Raw genomic sequence first — 21030 nt, forward strand, 5'->3', positions numbered from 1 at the left:
GATTTGTTTAAATCGATATGAATCCGAAACAAATATTTGTCAGCAAAAGTTGCTAGAATGCCTATATTGCCTATGACTCTAACCGTCTGGCCACGGGAAATTCACCGTGAATAATCTAATAAAAACATTATGAAAGTTAAAATAAATACAGAATGAAATTGAATATGATTCATTTTCTTCCATCGTGTAATATGCCTTCTTATAATAGTGAATGAATAGGGTTCACTTGTGGTTGTGGATAATGTCCATTGTATTTGCTCCGTGAAACGCTAATCTCTATTAAAAGGAAGTCCGAAATAGGAAATAGTTACCTAGATCAGGGTAATTCTACAAACATTATGAAAGTTAAAATAAATACTACTGATCTGAGAGTTAAACGCTTAAGAATTTCAAGACATTTTCTTCCATCGTCTGAATAAGCCTTCTTCTAGTGAATGAAATAGGTTTCCCCAGTACTTGCGAACAATTTGTCACTTATACTTCCTCCGTGAAACGCTAATCCCTATTAAGAGGAAGTCCGAAGTCAGAAGGGGGGGTAATTCTACAAGCATTATGAAAGTTAAAATAAATGCTACAGATCTGAGAGTAGCATGCGAAAAAATTTCAATACGATTCATTTTCTTCGATCGTCTGAATAAGCCTTCTTGTAACAGTGCTTGCATAGGTTTCACCAGTATTTGCGGACAATTTGTCCAATGTATTTCCTCCGCGGAAGGCTAGTCTCTATTGAGATGAGTTCACGTCCGAAATAGTTCAGGGGATTAATTCTACAAACATATAACAGTTATAAGACGTTTCCAACTCGATTTCGATCCTATTCCTCACTAAAACAAAACTCACCTTGTAACTGATGAAATTTATGACCAATTCTACTCGTTTTATTCTTATTAGGATTTGATCTCCATTATATTCTGATGCAAATTCGTCTAAACAGCACTTTGGCAGTCGAATTTGGGCCACAGATAAACATATCCATTGAATATTAACATCAATGGTATACAAACTTCTTGCTAAAACATTGTTTAAAAGAACGTTGATTATACCATTATGATAATTACAAAATAAATACACGTTAATTTAAACAATCGTTGTAATTATGTACAGAGAGATATTTCATACTTAATACTATGGATTGAATGACGTCATTTCGTAACCTTAACACAATCTTAGCGTATCTGATAAACGTATAATTAATGTAAACAGCGCATCATCATGGTCAAACAAAAGTTAAAAAATAGGTATCGTGAGAACAGCAAATGGAAGGCAGTTGTTTTGGCTATATATGTATGTATGTTCTAAGCATTGCTGGATCAAAAGAATAGGAATGGGTTCTAAATATAAAATAAAAACATTGCCAGTAAAAAAAATAAAAATCTCACGATTTTTTGTACAATTATATGCAATATATCCTCTTTTGATGGAATGAGTAAGTCTATCGTATCACTAAAACGGTAAGCTGGTCACCGTTGGAATGCGGTTTCCGAACTACACACTCATTTAAAAAACATCTTTAATAAAATACCTATTACCTGGCTGTTTGTCGCTTCCCTTGAATTAAACATGTTATTTTAGGAAAAAATTAAAAAAGTGGACTACGTGCCATAATCAACCTCTTTACATCTCATATTTAAATTTGTCCAACCTGATTATGTTACTATAAATAAATTTAGCATTAATATTTCCTGGTATTATCCAGTAAGAAAAGATCTAAAGAATCTTCTAAAAAGATTCGCCGTCTTCTCCTAAAGATGATTTAAGCTCATTTATTAACATGTTTCCTTAGTACTCAAAATTATGAGTTATAATTTCAGGCGAGTCCTCATGACCTAATTAATTAATTACCGATGAATTAAGAAGGATAGGTGGTTTTTCGTATAGCCTATTCAAATGGAAGCAGGAAAAAAGTTAAACAAACCTTGCTTTATTAATTAATATAGGTATATAAATTAAGTAAGATATAGGTACCTTGCTCATAGTTTTTGTAATTGTAATGCATTCTGCCTGAATCGGAAACTTGATATAATTAAAAGTAAAGTAAAGTAACAAAATGTAAAATTCCCACTGCTGGGCTAATGGCCTCCTCTCCCATTAAGGAGCGGGCTTGGAACATATTCCACTACGCTGTTCCAATGCGGCTTGGTGGAATGCAGATGTAGCAGAATTTTTGAGATATTAGCGTAGACACACTAAGGCTTATTTACGAAATACATCCTTCAAACTTTTTAGCAACTACGTGATAAGAGAATATTGTATAGGTCAAATTAATACTTATTTTTAAGACTATTATGGTATTCTTAAAATGTCGTAAAGGAAGTAATCCATAAATTAATAGAAAATATTTAAAGTATTTTTCAATAATAAATAATACAGTTTTTCTCATTTAAATCTTTATAATATTATAAATGTGAAAGTAACTCTGTCTGTCTGTCTGTTGCTCTTTCACGATGAAACCAACGAACCGAATTTGATGAAATTTGATGTGACGCAAACTTGAAGAGTCAAGATGGCCCAGTGGTGAGAACGCGTGGATCTTAAACGATGATTGCGGGTTTGCACCCAGGCAAGCACCGCTGATTCATGTGCTTAATTTGTCTTTATAATTCATCTCGTGCTCAGCGGTGAAGGAAAACATCGTGAGGAAACCCTCATGTGACAAATTTCATAGAATTTCGCATTGGAACAGCGTGGAATATGTTCCAAAAACCTCCTTCTAAGAGAGAGGAGGCCTTTAGCCCAGCAGTGGGAATTTACAGCCTGTTGTTGTTGTTGTTGTTGTTTGTTGCCTAACACATGACAACCGGCTCCCTGTAACGCGAGCGCACCCGGTGGTGACAACTAGTAGTTATATTATATATGATCTATACTTTTAATAAATCTGTAGGGAAGTCAATTCTGTACATTAAATATTTTTACAAAATAACTATCAGGGGGTGATCAGGGGTCGATACTGATGGCAAAAATGCAATCAGTAAAATTTTTGTCTGTCTGTCTGTCTGTCCATATAACCGTTATAGAAACAAAAACTACTCGACGGATTTTAACGAAACTTGGTACAATTATTTTTCATACTCCTGAGCAGGTTATAGTATACTTTTCATCACGCTACAGTCAATAGGAGCAGAGCAGTGAAGGGAAATGGAGAAGTTAGTTCACATTTTAAGCTTCCGTCGCATGTACAATCTTAATGGTTAAAGCTACATAGAAATTGTGTATTACGGAAATGTTATCTTTAAAATTATTTAAAAAATATCCCATGACAGCCTTTGTCTATATTTTATGGTTAAATCACAATAACACGTGTCACTCCCAATAGCTTAGTAGTTCGAAGCTTTTTGATTATATTTGTCTATTCCTGCGTTTATAATACTCTCAATCATCCCAAATTAAAAAAGTTAACAGTATTAACTATTCCATAAAAAAGAAGTATAGAAATCGGTATAGAAACATCAAAGTTATACATGAAATACGCTAATAATAAAGCTATCGCCCGTGAATACTGAATCTATACTACGAGTACTATATAAATCTCTAGAGACTGCCTGTACACTTATTTTGTTATAATTCGTCATAAGTATTCTTTTTTGATTGACTGACATAATTTTTACCATTTTTGACATTTTTGTCTGCTAATCGAGAACAGATGCACCGATCTTTATAAAAATTGGTATACAGGAAAAACATGGGCTTGCACAAATGATAGGATATTACGTTATCGATGATAGGACGTTATCGATGAATAGTTTCTGAGTTTATACTCAGAAACTATTTGATCGATCATTAAGATTAAATGAATAAAGAGATTATGCTATCCCCATTGATGTAACTCGTCACCAGGTAGCGCTGAGATATAAATATATCTGCACCGTTCAACCGATATTATTTCGCATGTATTTTTTTACGGAGAAAGTGATTATTTCAACCCTATCATTAAAAATAACCAACAGATGGCCCTTACGAGAATCACGTTGCATTTCTATGCCGAGCAACCGATAAGTATAAAATATGAAACAAAAAATGCAAACATTGATCATCATTGAATCAAATAATTTATATAAATAGAAAATACCATGCCATTGAAGAAAAAAAAAGAACATCAACAATATATTATGCGCAGCGTCATCCAAAAGAGCTACGGAAACAACACACCAACAAGAAATACGTTTATAAACAAATAGAATCCGAATTTCTACTTTGAGAGTTGCCAAAACAGTTAGTCAACGTAATGATCAAATTCAGATCTTCGAAAAAGCATCTTCATTAAGAGATACTGAAAAACCTGACGAGCGAGCAAAACGACTGGATGATCAACGATTAAAATAGACTAAGTCAAAAACTAGAACCAATCTCGATAAATCCCGATGTGATCATTGGTTCAATGAATATAGTATGCCCATATTGTCACGCTATGATGTTTAAAATAAACTGCTTAGTGCTACTCCACTGGCAAAATGTATTTACCACAACTGGTTGAACCACCAGAACTTCTTCTTATCTACGTTACGGGAAATACTGAGGAGTCTGAATTTTTCCTTCTGCATATTAGAAATTACTTATTATTGCCGTAGCTCCTGAAGTCACAGTTGTAGTTGTTCGTATAGAAATTACAAAACGAGGTATTGTTATCACTAAGCGATACAAAAACAACCAAAGTGTCGCTGAAACACATCAATCGTATGACAATTATTACGATTATCCAATTATGTTTATGCAAGCAGAAGATGGATATCATCTGGGACTGTATGAAAATATTCTCACTAGGCTCTGTGACATCGAAGAGTTAGTTGTATGGATTTTTTTTGCGTATCGTAGAATGATTAAAGATAATCAATCTAACCATATTCTGAAGTGTCGTCAACTGTTTTAACAATTCATTGTTGACATGTACGCTATGGACAAGAACGAACGATTAAACTACTTTCGATACAAACAATCAAAACTCTGAGCCAAAGAGTACATTTATTTACGAGATACAATATCGAATGATAAAGTAGCTGCTGATATTGGACAAAGATCTTCGTATAGTGGAAGTCCAAGACATATGCACGAATACGCTCAGGATGCTTTGACGTACGTTCGCAAGTATTGACAAGGTTGTAAATGTAATAACATCGATATTCGACAGAATCGGATAAAAGGAAGTGTTGGTTTGAAGCAAACTTTTACAGACTATAGAAATTTAATTAAAAATTTCATCGTACCTATAGAACATCGTATAAGTTTATGGGTGTTATGACCAATCTGTAGCCTCGTGAACACCATTGAAGGAGATGAAATAGATGACGAATATTAAATATATGTTTTTTTAAGAATTTGATTAGATCTCGCATGTTTTTACCTCTTTATTTGTTTTTTTTTTTTATTATTTGTACATTGTTGATGATCAGTAATTAAGTACAAAATTAAAAAAATATTTTTTTGCGCCTAATGCCCAGCGAAGCGGGCGGGTATAGCTAGTATCAAATAAAACTATACTCAGAATAATCCGAAACTAGAAACAATCATATAGTCAGTCAACGTGTTAACATATTTCTATCCTATCTTTGAACCTTCCCACATCGATATGTTACATATTATATACATATATAGTCATATAAATCAAGTTGCGTGTATGCAATCACATGATACGGAAATAGAGATACAGATGCTTTCAAATCATTCTAGATCACTCGGTCGAGCCTAGGTAATCCAATGTTTACTGAATACGAAGAAAGCAAGTTTATTATAGAAGACACAAATGACTCGCCATTATTTGTCTCTGGATTGTAGAAATTAAAGATTTCTCTATTGCAATTTATACTTGAAACTGGTTTTAAATAACTTGTGGCCATTATATTAGAATGCAAAACTAAGGCATCATTTTAACATTAAATCTGACGGTATTTTTATTTTTCATTTCTTCATTAGGTTATGGGGAAATCGATTTTTAAAAATAGAATTTGAGTATGCTGAAATGTTGTTTTATAATTTTGTTCAAAGAGGTTTAATATCTTTTCTCTTGCTTCTGCAAACTGTAAGTGCGATTTCGTGAAATGGGACGGAAATATGTAACAGGAAGCAGAGAAAGCGCGCGTTATTTGATTTGACCAATGAGCGCGTAGCTAGAATTGGCTGTCAGATAATAGCATGTTTTTCCAAGAGGATCTAATGTTGCTTATTACCTTTTTATTACGACAAGGATTAAGTAAGTGTACTTAACTCTTTTTCTTGAATATCTTTTTTCATAGTTTCGATGCTATCCAAATAAAATACTTTGAAAAACAGAAAGCAATCATTCAAACACTAAATAAAACTTAGACTCCTGTGTTAATTTCTAATACAATTAATATTAAAATAATTCTGATAAGATTAAAAAAATAATTGTAAAACAAGTTTGCTTAATTTGAAATGGTGATTGAAATTAAAAAAATATCGTTTAGCAAAGATGTAAACAGGATAAAAGTCTTAGTCATTAAAAAAAATCAACGATATAATCGTAATCTCGTAATATAAACGGGTGTTCGTCCGCAGGTGGGGCCCGGCCGGTGGAACGGCATTCTTTAGCTGACCCACATAGCTATAACGCGCATTGGCCCTTTATGGCAAGACCTTTTTTTTCAATACATGTAAACAAATACTACTTTCAATGGAACAAATTGCTGAAAAACGAAATTTAAATTTAAAAAAAAAACTATTCTATTTTTAAAACGCATTAATTGACAAACGATTAAACAAAGTATTCATAAAATGTTTTAAATGTAATTCAACGTTAATAACTTGAAAACACCGGTTCTTGTTACCACCTAAGTTAAACAACGAGCTTGAATAAAACAACGTGACGTTTGTACAGTAACCATTTTTTTTTATTGCAGAATCTGACTTGGCTGTACGTTAACTGACTTAAGTCAAAAATGACAAGAAGAAAACACGTAACATTTTTTTACTGTGGAATCGAATTATTTGGCAGAACGTTTAAAGACCTTTGTCATCTTTTAATAGTAAAGACAAAAGCAAACAAGCAAAAGAATTCTATTGTGAACATGTTTCGAATTATTTACTATCAACATTTTAATAGATATGTATTTATAGTGGTCAGGTAAAATTTATGCATAATTTACAGAACACGTCTACCAGTGACCTTTGACAGAATCAACTAGTACCCGCCATTAATGTTCAACGATAAGAACTTGTTTTTTGAAAGTAGGGTTGCCACTTTAAAAATATAAAATACTGGCAACCCAGGGAGGGTTCGCACGGGTGCAATACTGGTGATAAATAAGCTACAGAATTTGTTTATAAACGACATCACTTTAGAAAAGCTTCTATAAGGTCAGTGTTTCTTTACTATATAGTCCATGTATTATACACAATGATCTTCCTCTAGAATCACAGTATCTATTAAATTGGGTTATTTAAAAAAAAATCGAAAAAGCTAAATCTAATTTTTTTTTTTTTATTTCTGACATATGCCATTGACAACCCTATAGAAAGCTTACTTTTATGGAGGATGTAAAAGTTTTCAACGATTTAATAACCTGTTTGTGAGACGTGGAAACGAAATAACCTTTTTTTTATAATTTGTATGCAAAATACAAATCGTACGAAGTTTTTGGATCTTCTTCAAAATAATATTACTTGTTTCAAACTGTGGGATATATTTATCAGGCACTTACAAGAAAATAAAATGTTGTATGTAAATGTTTTATGCTATAGGTAGGCAGACGGACAATAAGGGCCACCTCATATTAAGTGATCACCACCGCCCATAGATAATGGTGCTGTATTACCATTCCTTACTGGATGTAAAGATGTAAGGTGCCATCAACCTTAGGAACCAAGATGCTAAGTCCCCAAATTTAAAGTGAATTACACATATACTGCTACATATTTTTATTATATATTATTTATTATAGATAATGTATGTATTACTTTAAAATAAAAAAAAATGTCAGTGTGGGCCACGTCTCCCAAGGAGACGACAAGAGTGATTTCCAGCGAAGATCTGCTGGTGTTTAGTATAAAATATAAAACGCCAAAATGTTTACTATAGAATGTAAAAAATCACGGGCATCTGCGAGCCCGTGGATGTAGTAAATTAAATTTAAAAAAAAATTAAAGCGAAACGCTTCTTCTGTAAATACATATATATCAAATACATTCATACACATAGCCTTCAAAAGGTGTTACATCTTTTGTAATAAGTTTCATAAATATGGCTTGGTATTTTGCAGTTAGGCATTACAACAAAGACGTTTGTTCATTTAGTAGGTACATACACGTATTTTATCTTTTTTTAATGAGAATCTTTCTAAATATACATTTAAAAGTTGTATTTATATGTGAAGGATAACACTAAGTTTAAATAAGTATAGACTAGCAATCCATTTGGCATTACAGTATAGTTACCTTGATAAAATTAAATTAAATTAAAAAAAAAACAAATCCCGGGTTAAGACCATATACATTTTGATGTTGTAATAGTCTATGAATAATAACAATAAAAGTACACCATTCTTACTAGCAATTTATATGGAATTTAATAATACATCATAATAGAACTTTGTACTGCAATTATGTATATTATTATATACATATATTAATTTATTTTTATATTACTACGTTAAGAAGACACACTACTTACATGTTTCTTTTGTTTTTTTTTTATTTATTATTATTATCTGTGTGTTGATCGTGTGTAATGACACACGATCAACACGTGTAAAATTAATATTTAGCCGTATTTAAACTTTCATTATCACCTAGCTAATGACCGTCATGCCTTGGAATGCCATTTAAGTAAGCTACTAGTGACCGCCCTTGCTTCGCACGGGGACATAAGTTTTTTTTTATTTATATTTGTTTGTAGCTTTTTCCGACATGTTTAACAATTGTCGTTCTATTTCAACTTATTTACACAAAAACATTCCTTATTAATCCCTCTGTATAACTGAAAACCGCATGAAAATCCGTTGAGTAGTATTGGAGTTTATCGCGAACATACAGACAGAGAGACACGGCTGATGGACTTTGTTTTATACTATGTAGTATATCTAATAGTACGTGCGTTCGTTGTACGTTGTATAGTCTATTACAATCACAGGAGTTAAAAAAGTAAACAAATTTGACTTTGACAATTCGAATATACGTCTTGTCATTGGTAGAAGGAAGGTGTGAATAGTCCCATTGAGTGTTATATTTTAGTATATATAGTTTAGAGTACTAACAATTATTTTATTGTAACTTATTATTAACCCTTAATGTTTGTGTTGTTCTAGGTTAAGGATTAACAAGGAAATTACTACTACTATGCTAGTCTTCAAAATTTAATTGAGTTTGTTTCCTCAACTGTTCCGATCAATCTCTTTCGTGTCTTCTCCATCCTACGTGACATTGGCGAAATAATCTGTGCCCTGTTGGCACAACTAAAAGCCATTAAACCAAGAATTGAATTTAATAGAATTGGTAGAAGGAAGATATTGGTGATATCTTGAATATAGATAATCTATGGTATTGACTATGGATCCGTGACAAAATGGCTTTGAATATAGTCATAATTTTTTATAAATAAATCACTTAATAAATAAAGAAGAGCTATTAGTGAATTGTATGGAATATTAAAATTTATATTTTGTCTGTATAATTTTAAGTCTTTTCTTTGTGTTTACTATAAAAAAAAAACTTATTAAATCCGATGAAAGATAATGGAAAGTACAATATGGCTAATATACACTGATTTAATTTTTAATGATTGTCTGTGAGCAATATATTGTTTTGATACGGTATATCTTATCACGCCTTACACTCCAGACAATTAGCGCAGGACGATATAAGTTTCAGACTTCTAACGTCACCACACTTACATATTATATACATGTATGTATATATTTATTCATTATTCATTAAATTCATCCCATTATTAATTTAGAACCATTGTATCTGTAAGAAATATCTAATACTAACGACCGGCTTGGCGCGGGTACTTGATATGTATCGTTATATTAGAACTAAATTACATAAAATCACTATAAACTGTAGCCGAAATGTTTCTGCCTTATTATTATAGCTGTAAAGTTTAATCCAAATCCGTTCAGTAGTTTTTTCGCGAAAGAGTAACAACAAGCATTTATAATATTAATAGAATATTTAGAAAGATGCTTCGTTACACTAGATATCCACGATTCGTATTATTTTGTTGAATATAATTCCGCAGACATTTTTAACTTTGCCGTCTCGTAAATTCTAAACGTTTAAAAAAATACATGGGTAAAAAAGGCGTATTATTCGATACAAGATTTTAAAGATGATAAAAAGGCATGGAATGAATACCTGTTGGTTTCCAGGCAGGATACATTACACACATATAATATTGTATTTAACTTATATGATTGTTTTTTTTACATGTTGAAAAAGTAACTACTGAGTTTCTTGAACCAGTGGTAGCTTCACTTAATTGTTAAATGACGATTCAAAAGTGCTTGTAAAACCACTCTTGAATAAAGTTTATTTTGATTTTGATTTTGAAATATTATATAAGAACTATGGCAACATTAATTCCTAATAATGACTCATGTCCACGATATAAAACCTCCATAATATACACACAATAACAATAAGAAGTTATAATTTAAAAAAAGAACCACTCTACCGCCAAGCTATTATCAATACCTGGGCGTTGACGTCACCGTCCTTCGAATGCCAAAGGTTTTTTACTCACCGAAAATAATTAGGCTCTTTGTTTTTGTTTCTGGCAACATTGTTGATACATTCCTTTGAAATTGTAGCTTTTGTTTTTTTTTTTTGGTTATCTTTAAGCAAAGGTATAGGTTTAAGTTTATAAATATAGATGGTAACATTTATTTATATACTTTTTATGAAATTCAAATGTTTTTAATATAAAATATGTTTTTAAATAAGGAAAATAAACGATAATTATTTTACGTAAAGGCAAAGCGCTTCCTGCATAAATACCCGTTGTTAGAACAGCCTGTAAATTTCCTACTGCTGGGATAAGGCCTCCTCTTAAGGAGAGGGTTTGGAACATATTCTACCACGCTGTTCCAATGCGGGTTGGTGGAATGCACATGTGACAGAATTTCGATGAAATTAGACACATGCAGGTTTCCTCATGATGTTTTCACTCATGAGCACGAGTTGAATTATAAACACAAATTAAGCACTTATTATTGGTGCTTGTCTGGGTTTGAACCCGCAATCATTGGTTAAGATGCACGCGTTCCAACAACTGGGCTATCTCAGCCCGATTTAGTTATTTAAAACTATTGCATAATATCGTACACATAGCAATTTGTTTGTAAACATAGTGAAATTTATAATTATATCCCAGGGAATAGTTATAGAGAAGAGTTTTTAACAACACATAGCATGTTTGGAGAAAGATTAATTAAACAATCGTGTCTTCCTTTTCCAAATATCGATTCAATGATGTTAAATAAAGATAATTAATAACTATACTTAACAGATTAAAAACTCACTTTGTCGATTCCTCAACTTCCGACTCGGTGGTGTTGGCACATCACTAATTGACATAATACTGAATTAAAACGATTATAATAAAATTACGTAATACAAGTGTTTGACGCGAATCCTATCACAGACTGAAAATATTACCATAGATTATACTTATCGGGTTCATAAGTGATATGTTATCGATATAAGATTTTCGATAAAATTTTTATCGATATCAGCGGTATCTAAACAAATTTCATGTGTTAGTAAACAATTCATAAATAGATTGTATTTATACACATAAGTGTTTACATAGGACGATATGCCGGTTAAGTACTGGTCTTATTATTGGACTTTCAATGAGCTCCTAATCTTGTACTCCGCTAGATATTTGACTCATAAATGGTCACCACCGCGAGGAAATGGTTACTGGAGGTAATATTATTTTTGTAGCATAATACAGCTGGGCCACGTACATTAACACTAAAAATTTAATCATTTCTTAAATAGCCAAAGCCATCTTGGAAACTAAGATATTATGTTGTTACACAGACCTCCTCTTCCAAACGATACTCAACAATACTAATCTAAGTATAACATATATAACAGATATAAAATAACGTAACTAACGTACGTAACGTAACTAATAAGTTTCAAGTTTAACTTAAAGTCACAGAAAAAGTTATTTTGTCATGCTGTATGTATAGTAGGTACGACACATCTTAGATATAGCGTCGGCAAAGTTCGTAAAACCGATCACATCCGAATTAAGTACGCTATCTCACCAATACTTATTTTTTATGTGAATATAATATTTACATAAACGTAATGACTTGTATATAGTGTTCAGGTGAGTCACACGCATGGTGGTCACGAGTCACGACCCTCTGTAATGAGGAAACGACTAGGAAGAAGAATAACTTGTAATATCATATGATCTAATATATTCGTCAATTTGACATTTTGATTCACGTGCACTTGCTTTCTAGGGTTAAACTGACGCGAGAATCTATAGCGACGAATAGCGTCGAATGTCGCGATAGGGAGCTATTTCTATTGGTTGTATAAATCAGCAGTAATCGGTTTTATAAAATTAGCCCATGCTACATCTAAGTTGTGTCGTATTATACCTTTTACACCAATTCCTATATGCACTATACCTGTACACCATCTGGTACAGATGTTTTACAGCCAGTTATAATAACTGTCAATCAACTTTTTTTTTAGGTACAAGTTGGATTGCGACTCGTATATATTCAGCCAATATTTTTGTGTCATATAAATTTCGTTCCAAATATGTCAATAAATATCTTTCAACTAACTGACAACGTCTAGTAACCAATAAAGTCTGTTCCGACCGCAGAAGCCAAACAAACAACATATGAATTTGAATTTCGAACATGAATCGAAGTGACACGATGTCATTATAATTCTAAATAATTAAATTAAATAATCTATGATATTAATTATTGCTTTGCGAAAAGATGACGTTTTAAATGTCAACGTCTTTTTCTCCATCGCACTTGACATTGGCGAAATAATCTGTGCCCTCTTGTCACAAATAAATGACATATTAAAAAAAAAAGTGGATATAGGTAATTTAGTGGAATAGTGTTGTATTACAATTTACAAGTAAATACATTATAGTCAAGAACCGTTAGAAGAGCACAATACAGATAAGTTATTAGCAACTCGCATGGCATACACAAATCTCAGCTTTAGTTATCTTAATTCCTTTTCCTATTGGAATAGAATAAAGATATATTTGTGCATCATATGTCCTACGCAGTTGAAAAATTTGATTTTCCTTCACGAAAGCCGTCGTGAAACATCTCATGCTATAAAACGTAATTCTTCATTCAAAATAACTATAACAATTTTATTATCTAATTAATAAGCAGAATTATAGCGTATTATAAAATTAAAATATATTTTTGCAAAATAGTTATATTTTAAAAACAAGGTCAAGAAACTAGTTTAACGCTGACAGCATTCCATTTTAATACAATGTGATAAACAATTCTATAGATGTGAATTATATTAGCAACAAATGTAACTTCATAGGCAAACTAGTTTGAGCGCGCGTTTTTACCCGCTTTTGAATTTCCGGGACTGTTCCTGACCACTGAAAAACTTGGGCTAACAATGGAAAATCTTTCCAAATCCGTCTAATAAATCCAGGCATAACGGCGAATATCTATGCCTTTAAAATGGGGCACATTTATTACAAAACGAATATAATCTATAAATTTCAAATCTAAATTTATCAGTTTAAAACACTGTTAAATAAAAAAAAATCTGTATGCTCACATGCCAGTGAGATCATTGCATTTACGGCTGCAAATTTAAAAAAAGGACACGTTTTTTTTTGAAAGCCTGCATATTATGTTGAGTCATGAAACAATCGAATTATTAAAAAAAAATGAAACGTCAAATTTATTGTGAGCGAAATATAAAAATTGTATTTTTCAAAAAAAGAACAATTAGTTACGACTAACATTTCCCGGGCTTTTATTGGCGACAGATTACAAAACACAAGTGTCATGCCGGCAATACAGTCGAGTGCAAATTAACAGCGTTTACATAACAAAAGAAAGATGATCGCGGATATTCGAAAGTGAAAACATTGTGCACTATTAACGACGCCATATTTACATCGGATAAGCATTTCCTGTCATTGATCGATTGGAATGCATTTATCATGCTATGTTGATGTTTCTTGAAAGATAATTTAACTTTTTTTTTCTATTTTATGCTCTTGATACTACCGTATCAGCCTACGATCATTCCGCTTTTAATTATAATTATAACAAAAAATAAATTAATTAACAGCATCCTTGAATAATAATGTATAAAAATGTCACCTGAAGCAGATGCAAGAGATGAATTAAAACCGCAAATGAAAAGTCCGTAAATTCGTTCTTTCGGGTTCGATCCCACAGTCTTAGATTAAAACTCACGTCTTCTACCCACTGGGCAATAACGACTATTGAAGATTAAATCTATATTACTATTATAAATGTGAAAGTAACCGTCTGTCTGTCGCTCTTTCACGACCAACCGCTGAACCGATTTTGATGAAATTTGGAATGAAGCAAACTTGAATTGCAAGAAAAGACATTTTTTCCTAACACATGACAACCAAACGTCCTAAAACGCGATCGAAGCCGCGGGCTATTACTAGTTTAAGCATAAATGACAAAAACGAGAACATTAATATTGATAATAGATGCATTTATTGCTTTTATATGTTAGCCATTTAGATATGATAATTAGATTTCCGTTACACGTATTAATGTATCCAATTAACCTTAATATAATGAAAAAAAAAACATTCAACAGGTCACACACTGCATTCGTAACATATTACTCAATCGGTAAAAACTCATAATAAATTTACAATACAAATCAGTATACTTACACGTAATGCGTTATAAAAAATAATGAACTTGCCTTATAATGGGGCTGAACTATAAACATTAAAAAAAGTGATTTCTTTCTTTACATAACAAACGAATAAATAACATGAGTATACATATATTTTTGATTAAGTAGTAAAATAACAATTTGTTTATTATATACAATAGAAGTGTTATACTTATGTCTTCCAGTGAAAGTTCCATCAAAATTGATCCAGTATTTTCAAGAGATAAGCCGGAAAAAATAGACAGATACACAAATACAAATTTTTAACAAATGTTATTTTGGTATATTTACCGTGTATACGTTAAGATTTAGTAAAAAGCGATTATTTCAATATAACAAACATGACACTCCAATTTCATTATATGTATGGATAATCTACTAGCTAGTAGGCTACTCTATGGTAAGTTCAACTTGTTCCATTGACAAGGGACACTAAAAAGTGTAAAGCGCTTCTTGCGACAACAACATTATACGACGTAATGAATTTCTTGTTGATACAAGATAGTTATTTTGTATTAATTTTTTATCTGTGCTGGCTGGCTGTTTTGAATAATCCATTTTATTCATACCTTATACTAAGTACTATTCGAGATTAAAAAGTATCAATAACTATAAACAAATATCTTGTTAAGTATCTTATCGTTATTAATTCTCTCTAAATTATTTACTCTATATATATTTTACTAGTTAAATAATGTAGTCTTTTTTAGTGATATTATTTACGAAGCAAGCTCTACCACCAAGACTGAAACACTCGTATGAAGACGTGAGCGAAAACTAGTTACACATATGAGATTTGTTATAACTTTTTCCTTTCAATTTGTTAAATAGTCGAGATGGCCAAGTGGTTAGAACGAATGCATCTTAATGATGAATGATCTTAATGAAGGAAAACACCTCGAGGAAACCTGCATATCTCTAATTTCATAGAAATTCTGCCACTGTATTCCATCAACCGGCATTGGAACAGCGTTGTGGAATATGTTCCAAACATTTTCCTCAAAGGGAAGAGGAGGCCTTATCCCAGCAGTGAGAAATTTACAGGCTGTTGTTGCTGTTATGTTAAATGCACTTCGGTATTGTGTCGATTGAATCGAAATTATTTTGATATGAAATAAAAACATCTTCAGGTATACGAAAACATTTTAAAGAAGAGCCTCTTAATATAAGAGCAACAAACGTTGAAAAAAATTGAAAGATTACGCAATCGAATATTATAAAAATAATTTAAACATTTTATTTCCTTGTCACGTTAAATTGCATGCATGTTTTATATAATTGCGTAATGGGTAAAAAGTTAATCTCGTTGTATGCGAAGCTTCACGATTTCTCTTCGAAACAAAAAATTTAACTGAACGTACTCGTATATTATATTGAAGATTAATTTTATTACAGATCGTACTACGACACAAATTAGATGTAGCATCGGCAAAATTCGTAAAACCGATCACATCCGAATTAAGTACACTATCCCAAATTATCAATATCAAAATCAAAATCAAAGTATACTTTATTAAAGTGGGCTTTTACAAGCACTTTTGAATCGTCATTTAACAATTAAGTGAAGCTACCACCGGTTCGGAAAGTATATTCTACCGAGAAGAACCGGCAAGAAACTCAGTAGTTACTCTTTTTCACACATTTCTTTTACATTTAAAAAAATACAGTCATGTTAGTTAATTTTTAAGTTAATACAATTATTAAATTAATATATCCTGCCTGAAAGTCAACAGGTATTAATTCCACGCTTTTTTATCATCTACAAAATCTTGTATCGAATAATACGCCTTTTTCACCAATGTATTTTTTATAAACGATTATAATACATATTATGTGAATATGATCTTTATACAAACGTAATAACTTGTAATATCATACAACCTAATATATTCGTCAATTTGACACGTAGTTTAACATGCACTTGCTTTCTCGAGTTGAACTGACGCGATTATCTATAGCGACGAATATCGTCGAACGGCGCGATAGGGAGCTATTTCTATTGGTTGTGTAAATCTGCATTAATCGGTTTGACAAATTTTGCCGATGCTACATCTAAGTTGTGTCTTACTATAATTTATTATTAATGATCGCGCATTAGTTCAAATTAAACCGAAATTTATTGCTATTAAAAAATTTGGGTTAATATTTGTAAAGATATATTCATTACAATTATAATTAATTACATTGTATGTGTGCCAATTTAGATAATTAAAATATACGATATTACTTGCTACAAAGCCAATATTATTTTCTTTTTACTCTATATTTTTCAAGTATAAATACGGAGGCACGAAATATGGAGCCTAAAAATCGATTATGAATTTTAAAAACACGTTTTCGTATTTGGAATGCGTTCCAAAATCTATCGCTTAGCCCAACAGATACCATACAATCTATTCATAATTAATTTAATTTTACAATATATTTTTAACATATTATATATTAATTTAATCGCGCCAAACACCACTCTTCCTTCCGTTTGCGCAATAATCTTCAAAAGAGTTACGTTTTCACGTATTAATATTATATATATGCAATAGTTTCTCTTAAAATAGTCAAGTCATCATAAAATATTATACTTTCAATTTACACGTTCAATTTCAATATAAATACAGATTAATGGCTGATCACCAATTCACCAACACCAGATTAGTGGTTAGTTTCATCCATAAATGCACTATTAGCCATTCCTTGCACTGTCAAAGTGCTGAATACAATCAATCATTTACGATGTTTCACGACTGTCCACTGGCTCACTAAACCTTCATACTACAAACAATGCAATGTAGATGTATAACATACGTGGTACTGACGAGTATGATGTATATTTTATATTCATTAAAACAACTAACAATAGATACAATATCACATCCAAAATAAAAAAAATTAACATTTCAAAATGATCTAGGCAAAAATAGTAATTACCATGCACAATGTAATTATTAAAAATATATATTAAACTATATATTTTTTAATTATTATTAACATCTTATTAATCTGTGGTGGTATTATCTTATCATAGATCTTAGCACTTATCTTCAAGTTAATATTGGTTAGGCGTAAAACATTAGCGAAGTAGGTTATATACCTACTATGTTAGTGCCTTCGAGGCATTTACCACAGCAAACAATTAAAAAACTATGTATCTAACATAGATAAAACCTATATATGTATATGGAGATGGCCCAGTGGTTAGAACGCGTGCATATTAACCGATGATTGCGGGTTCTAACCCCGGCAAGCACCGCTGATTCATGTGCTTAATTTTTCTTTATAATTCATCTCGTGCTCAGCGGTGAAGGAAAACATCGTGAGGAAACTTTAATGTAACAAATTTCATAGAAATTCTGCCACATGTGTATTCCACCAACCCGCATTGGAACAGCGTGGTGGAATATGTTCCAAACCTTCTCCTCAAAGGGAGAGGAGGCCTTTAGCCCAGCAGTGGGAATTTACAGGCTGTTGTTGTTGTTGTATGTATATAGAGTGCGTCTTAGAGAATGTACTGTCTATTCCAAACGAATTAGGAATTTAAGTATATCATGCGATTTGCTAATAAATCATCTATAATTTACACTACTAAGAGTTTATCATTTATATATATATATATATATATATATATATATATATATATATATATATATATATATATATCTTTATTTATAATACAACACTATTTCAATTAACTACTTATTTCCACTTTCAAAATTCCGATAACAGTATCGTTTGAAACGCCATTTTTTCGCAAAACCGTCAATTTACTTTCAAATATTGTTCATTTGGCTTGTCTCCTGTTAGAATAGAGTATAATCAGCTTTAAAATTCAACTATTAACGTAACATTCATGAATTACAATGTCATATTTACTTAAAAATGTTTTCGATCTGTTAGATATAGCTGAATTTACTCATTGGATAGACCAAGCTCTGAAAATCCTGAGTTGAAATCTGTGCAAGCATCTCTGAGGTTTATAATGTACTTCTGTATATAGAACTTGATGTCGTCCTGACTGACGTGAAGCCTTCTGCCACAACCAGCCAATGCAGGATATATGTGCACAAGTGTGTGCGTCAACACAGGTGTACCTCTCTATTCTACTTTTTCAAAACGAAAGTTTTTTCCTAACAAAAAAATCTATTATATTTTTGAGTCGACCGATATTATTTACGTATAGTACGACACAAATTAGATGTAGCATCGGAAAATGCAATGGAATGAAAATGAAATCGATTACTGCCGATTTACACAACCAATAGAAATAGCTTCCCTATCGCGCCATTCGACGCTATTCGTCGCTATAGATTCGCGTCAGAGAAAGCAAGTGCTTGTAAATCGACGCGTCAAATTGACGAATATATTAGATCATATGATATTACAAGTTATAACGTTTGTGCAAAGATCATATTCGCATGAGAAATAAATATTGATAATTTGGGATAGCGTACTCAATTCGGAGGTGATCGGTTTTACGCATTTTGCCGATGCTACATCTAAGTTGTGTCGTACTATACTAGCTATCCGTCACGACTTCGTACAAATACATTTTATAATACTTAGTCACCATTCCAAATTTCTCCCTTAAAGTAGCTTACGTAATATATCGATAAACAAATGTTCCAAATTTCTGCTTTTACAAACTTTGGTAGTTCGGACTTAAGACATACTATTTTATAAACATTTAACTCACAATACACAAACATCGATATAAATAATAATGAATAAATATTTATTTTTATGCATACAACATAAATAATACTTTTCAATAAGCAAAAGCGATAATTGCACGAGAGAAATCATAGAAAGTTTTGCATTATTATTTGACGCTATCGCAAAGGTGCAAAAATATTATTAACACGTAGTTGTAAACCAGATTTTACATATAATTAATGGCAACGCAAAAACAGCCTTATTGCATTGTGACAAATCTGAAAACGGAACGAAACACGACAGGACGTATCCTTTTATGGAAAATATGCCTTACATATATCTAAATAAGGTTCGAAATTAAATACCTACAGATGTTTTAGGTATGTGGTCTCAACTACGTGTCGAAGTTTTGAATGTAATAGCTGCTTAATCCTTATGCGAGTGGTAAGTTAGTGGTCTATCTTACTGACATCATTGATTTCATATTCGATAGTAGACACAACATTGTTTAGGTAGTAAAGCCTCTAATCAACATTTACAAGACGTATCTACAGTCATTGGCTATTAGTGTTTAAAATATATATTAGGAGGTAAATATATCGTGTGAAATATTTTATGCAAAGAACGTATTGTTAAAGATAAGAATGAAGACAGATAATTAAGCGTTTTTATGCTTATTTAAGATGTTGAATATATTTATTATAAATACTCGGGTGGATAGATTTATATAAATATTCAACTTCTTATCCAAATGACTTTAGCTTATGTCATTGGTCATTAGTGGTCAGTAGTGGACGATATAGAATTCATGAAATGATCGATAATGAACCTTTTAAGATTATTCGGCAATTTTATTCCAATAATAATTTATTGAGTTTTATTTTCCTATGAATTAATACGTACGGACCATAGTATATATGTTTATTAATAATTATTATTACCTACGTTCTATGGAATGTTCAAAACGATTGAAAAAGGTCATTACCTCTTACGACATTAAAGTTTAAGCTACGTGGGTAACATCTCGACGTTTGAGCGTCCACGCCGCGGGCGTTTCGAGCAAAAAGTAGCATAATAATAACATAATAACAGACATCTTACCTTTGCGGGATTTCCAATACAATTTTCTCAAGTAATACGCTGCACCGATTAAAATAAATGCTGCTATAAAAGCACCTATCGCAGCCCCGGCTACGCTGCCCGCGCCAAAACATTCCTCTTGTGCTTGCCCGAAAACACACGGCAAAACGACCGTCACAAGAAATAACTTTAATAGAACACCCATTTTCTTTTTCCTTAAATAACACAGTGGAACATCACTATTATGGCACGAAAGTTTGACGAAAATTAAAAAAAAAAAAACAATCACATTACTAAAATTTAAACTTCGAATTTTGAAAGTTAACGATAAGTTTTAGGGGCGACAGAGGCGTGCGCCGCGTCAGCCCGCGCGGTCGACTATGGCGCATTCGTTACGTAGTGGTTCGGTGGCTTCGTGAATAGACTGTGATTGTG

At 31.8% G+C, this 21030-nt stretch overlaps 1 protein-coding gene across 2 annotated transcripts in view; it reads right to left on the bottom strand.

The window, feature by feature from the left end:
* The window catches only part of LOC124540841 (serine-rich adhesin for platelets-like), a 73283-nt gene extending 52253 nt beyond the window's left edge, over positions 1-21030 (bottom strand). The window contains exon 1 of one of the 2 annotated variants that reach the window (XM_047118567.1): positions 20617-21030. In XM_047118567.1, the coding sequence (XP_046974523.1) occupies positions 20617-20800 (184 nt within the window). In that variant the 5' untranslated portion in view covers positions 20801-21030. Of the gene's footprint in view, positions 1-11468; positions 11588-20616 lie in introns of those variants that run through there. The other variant, XM_047118568.1, reaches the window with a different exon arrangement.

Source organism: Vanessa cardui, chromosome 26 (genome assembly GCF_905220365.1).
Source record: "Vanessa cardui chromosome 26, ilVanCard2.1, whole genome shotgun sequence".
NCBI lineage: Eukaryota > Metazoa > Arthropoda > Insecta > Lepidoptera > Nymphalidae > Vanessa > Vanessa cardui.